The sequence below is a fragment of the Trichechus manatus genome, unplaced genomic scaffold, assembly GCF_000243295.1.
Source record: "Trichechus manatus latirostris isolate Lorelei unplaced genomic scaffold, TriManLat1.0 scaffold00113, whole genome shotgun sequence".
In the NCBI taxonomy this organism is placed as follows: Eukaryota; Metazoa; Chordata; class Mammalia; order Sirenia; family Trichechidae; genus Trichechus; species Trichechus manatus.
Window position 1 is genome coordinate 3,485,375 of NW_004444049.1, and position 4,519 is coordinate 3,489,893.

At 57.2% G+C, this 4,519-nt stretch overlaps 1 protein-coding gene across 1 annotated transcript; it reads left to right on the plus strand.

Annotated features, from left to right (window-relative positions):
- Positions 1 to 627: 627 nt before the first annotated feature.
- Positions 628 to 3,656, plus strand: CUNH11orf24 (chromosome unknown C11orf24 homolog). Its single transcript, XM_012557712.2, has 2 exons — positions 628 to 792; positions 2,135 to 3,656. The coding sequence occupies exons 1-2, from the start codon at positions 717 to 719 to the stop codon at positions 3,286 to 3,288; spliced, it is 1,230 nt and encodes a 409-aa protein (XP_012413166.1). The 5' UTR covers positions 628 to 716; the 3' UTR covers positions 3,289 to 3,656.
- Positions 3,657 to 4,519: the final 863 nt, after the last annotated feature.

A 4,519-nucleotide genomic window follows, 5' to 3' on the forward strand; every position in this document is an offset into this window, starting at 1 on the left:
GAGGGTTAGATAGATGGAAGGATAGGTGGATGGAGAGAAGGAGGGATGAGTGGTTGGATGGAGGGATGGATAGATGGAAGGATGGATGGAGGGTTGGATAGATGGAAGGATAGGTGGATGGAGAGAAGGAGGAACGAATGGTTGGATGGAGGGACGGATCAACGGATGGAGAAATGGATGAATTGTTAAGCGACATCTCCTGTATGAAAGGCATGGTTAGTTGCCGTGGGGAGCCCTGCAGAGCACGGGAAAAGTCACAGAGAAAGACTTGGCTGACCTTGGCGATTCCAAGGCCTAGCCTGTGAGCATGGCCACGTCTTGGTCCTCTCTACTACTCTCTCAAAATCTGGACTCTTGGTTGCAGTCGTGGGAGCTCACTGAGGTCGGGACTCAGTGAAATCAGGTTTGAGAAGTGCCTTAAACCCATCCAGTGTGTGGCGCTGGACAGATAGTTGTTGCCACCACAGCTGGCACGCGGTACGCTCTTGTTGGACACCGGCCCTGGTCAAGAACTTGGTTCCATTTGCACTCTGGACCCTAACAGCCCCCAGGGTAGGTGCACGCAGAGCCCAGGCCTTGGTGAGGCTGGGTGCTGCTGACCTGGGTACTTTCCACCCACAGACCACTCAGCCAAGCAGAAGGGGGTCGTGAGCTGCCCGAGGAGCCGGCAGCTGGGAGCCCGGACGATCCAGCCTCGCTCCCAGCTCACCCGCAAGATGTGGACAGCCCTTGTGCTCGTCTGGGTTTTCTGCTCGTTCCTCTCTAAAAGCCAAGTGACATCACATTCTTCAGGTCAGTGACAAACCGGGACTGCGGGACAGGCCCACGGAGGCCCCAAGCTCCCTGAGCCCAGGAGAGAGGGGGCTCTGCAGGCCAGGCCAGTGAGTCAGGAACCCCAGCCGTCCCTGGGTGCTGGGCTGGAAGGGCCGTCAGACCTAGCCTCCTCTCCGCCCTAACGGGACAGGGCAGCTGAGCCCCCGAAGGTGCACCTGCTGGGCCCTGCAAAATGGGATTCCTTCTGTAAATCAGTTCAGGGGGGAGTTCATCCAGTCACGCATCAGATACTTACTGGCGCTCCTGTTCTGTGCCAGCCGCGCTCCCCTCCAGGAATTCTCACACGGTGGGAATTTCCGTGCAGCAGTGTCTTTGTCCGCTTGGCAAACCCAGGCCTCTGTTTAGTGGGTTTTCCTAGAGTGGGTAACACCTGTAACGCGAGGTCCCCGCTCTGTCTGAAGTCTGGTGTTTTGGGAATTGGGGCGATTAGTCTATGTCTCAGTTACCTAGTGCTGCTGTAAGTGGGGGGCTTTAACGAACGGAAATGTGTTTTCTCACAGTTCAAGAGGCAAGAAGTCTGAATTTAGGGCACCGGCTCTAGGGGAAGGCTCTCTCGCTCTGTGGGCACTGGGGGAGCGTTCTTGTCTCTTTCAGCTTCTGCTCCTCCATTCCTTGGAGATCGTCATGTGATGTGTATCTTCCCCTTTTGTCCTTCTTTGTGCCTAGATTGCTTCTTTCATAGCTCAGAAGTGATTGGCTTAAGACACACCCTACGCTGGTACAGCCTCGTTAACGTAACAGAGGGAACCCCATTTCCAGATGGGATTGCATGCACGTGTGTGTTGTTGATTCCAACTCACTGCGACCCCCTGCAACACAGAAACGCACTGTAGGGTTTTCTAGGCTGTAATCTTTATGGGAGCAGATCGCCAGGCCTTTCTTCCCAGGTGCCTCTGGGTGGGTTCAAACCGCCAGCTTTTCACGTAGCAGACAAGCACTTAACCGTTGCACCACCAGGGCACCTGTCCACATGCATAGGGGTTAGGGTTTGGAACACATACTTTTGGGGGATCCAATTCAGTAATCCGTAACAGTGAGGCTGTTAAACCTTTGGTGGGCTTGGGGTTCAGTTTTAAAATGAAAATGCCAGAGCGTGTGAAGGGCTGTGTACAGCAGATGCTGCCGTGGGCAGAGGGGAGGGGAGCATGTCCCCACGTCACCTCCCTTCACTCTCACTGGGCCGAGAAGAAAGAGCCCAGCACAGCCACCGGGCCAGCCCTCGGGAGCTGGGACTTCACCGCTCTGTGCCATCCACCCGTGCGTCCTGAATGTGACTGTCACTTTCTCCTTTGGCTTTAAGGGTACTCGGTCCCTAACGAGAGGTGGAGTCGTTCCGTCCAGAACAGCACAGCCCGGGAAGCCGTGGCAAGGGCTGAGAATGGAACGACTGAGAGAACAATCGTGGGGACACCTTCTCCTGTCACATTAACTAAAGGGACTTTGGTGGCCGACTCCCACTCTACGGAAGTCACAACAGAGACAACGAACAGGACAGAGGCGGGTGTGACAGCAGCCACGGCAGGCCCGACCATCCTCGTGGCCTCTGGAGCCCCCACAGGGCCCACATCATCTGTCCCCACATCTGCCTCTCAGACTCTACCCGCCGCAGCCACCGGGCACCCACCCCCTAGCACACCCCATGCACACGTGCCAACAAGTAGCATGTTACCAGGAACAGCAGCCGTGACGTCAGCCCCGAGTACTAAGACTGTGGCTGCAGCCAGGCCAAGTACACGCGGTCCGCTCAGCACGCACAGGCCTTCCGGGCCCACGACGGGTAACTCCACAGCTGCCCTCACACCCGCCACAAGCCCCCAGGCTCCTAACACACCTGCACAAAGTCCCACCGCCCAGCTATCAGCGAGCTGGTCTGAGGTTAACAGGACAGGTGGGTCCACACCCATCCTCTCAGACGCAACCCCCAAGCCCACCACCCTCCCCTCTGTGGCTTGGGTGTCCACGACAACAGCAGGCACAACCAAGGCACCCACAGAGGAGCCACCTGCCAGCACAGCGCCAGCACCTCACTCCAGCCCAGCCCCCGCAGCGAAGGCCACATCCGCCACAACACAGATGCCGTCAGACCTCACATCATCGACCCGGGGGCCCACGGGGCCAGTAGCAACCCAGACCCCAGGGTGGGTAGGGACGGAAGCCACACTGGGTACTGCTCCTGCAGGGCCAACCCTCTCGAACTCCGGAGACACCAAGGTGCCAGCCACAGATGCGTGTCCGCTCAGCACCCAAGGCCAGTACCTGGTGGTCACCACCGAGCCCCTGGTCCTGGCCCTGGTGAACAAGGGCATCCTCTTGGCAGTGCTCCTCCTGGGGGTGACGCTGTTCCTCGCCATCCTGGTTTTGTTTGCCCTGCAAGCCTACGAGAGCTACAAGAAGAAGGACTATACACAGATGGACTATTTAATCAACGGAATGTACGCCGACTCGGAAATGTGAGGCCAGGGAGGCCGGCTGCAGCCGCTCCTGAGCGGGGGCGGGCGCCAGGCCCGGCCCTGCCCTGTCCTTCCATTTTGCCTCTGAGACCAAACTTAAGTGCTTCCAAATTGTTTTGGTGCAATGTAGAAGATAGACGAGATGCTTCCACATGTAATTGCTGTCCAGTTAATTCCATGATCACTGAAGACTTGCGGCTTTTTTCGTATTTATTTTTGTAAATGATCATGTTGACAGGTACGGGCAAAAATTCTAATAGTTCTGCCACCAGGCGGGGCAGGCGGGCTGTTTGGCCCCTGGAGGGGCAGACCCTGACCAGAATTAAATCGAGGACACTTCCTTCCCGTTGGCACCGTCTGTCTCCGTTTGTGGAAGTGCGTTCTGGGGACCCTTTTTGAGTTGCATACGATGGGTTCATTTTTGTAAACATTTAATGCAGCATGAGGCCCCAGGGGTCTGCTGTGCCCATACCTGCCCCAGGCACCTGGCAGGAGGCTTCCTGGGAAATGGGGAGGGGGTCCCTGGCCCACCTGGAGACGAATCCCTGTCCTTTCTCTGGACTGTTCGGTGGTGACGGCTGGGAGCATTAAACCTGCTTGTAGAGTCCGGCTTTCTTTGCTTTCCCACCTGCCCGGGCTGAGCTTGGCCTCCCTCCAGTCTCTCCCCACCTGCCCAAGGCAGCGGGAGACAGGTGGGCCAGGCGTCTGGTAAAGCCACGTTCCCAGCCCAGGTCCACGGCTACTAACTGTGTGACCTGGAGGAAGGCATGGAACATTCCAGGAACCCAGCTTCTCCATCTGCGAAATGGGAAAGGGGAGAGTGACATCTGCCGTGGCCATGGAGGAATGGTGCTGGCCCCAGTGGGGCAGGGGAGTTGGCTCTGGATTCTTAACCACTCTTAACCCTGAGGAAAGGGAACTGTGAGTCTCCAGCTTCCTCGGCATAGTCCTCCCTGAACCAGGCCTGGGTGTCCCGCTTCTCTTACTTAAATCTTGCCTCCTCCAAAAAGAATTTCAAATGGTCCGTAATAAAGGCAAAGATACAGTAAACCCCCAGAGCACTGAGATAATTTACCCTCCAGGGATGCAGAACTAGACGCAGTTGGGGGATTGGGCCAGAGCCGCACGGCCCTCACCTCCTGCCCTCCTCCTCACTCCGTCCTAGCTTCCTCCAGCCTTTTGTTGTAGCTGTTGAGGCTGGCCGCTACCCGGCCATCCCCCGTCCCCGGCCGCCC

Excerpts from the sequence above, each read along its gene's own strand:
- CUNH11orf24 (XM_012557712.2), top strand. The coding sequence starts at position 717 with ATGTGGACAGCCCTTGTGCTCGTCTGGGTTTTCTGCTCGTTCCTCTCT. Across the intron at positions 793-2,134 it reads AGTGACATCACATTCTTCAG|GGTACTCGGTCCCTAACGAG; the intron begins GTCAGTGACAAA and ends TTTGGCTTTAAG.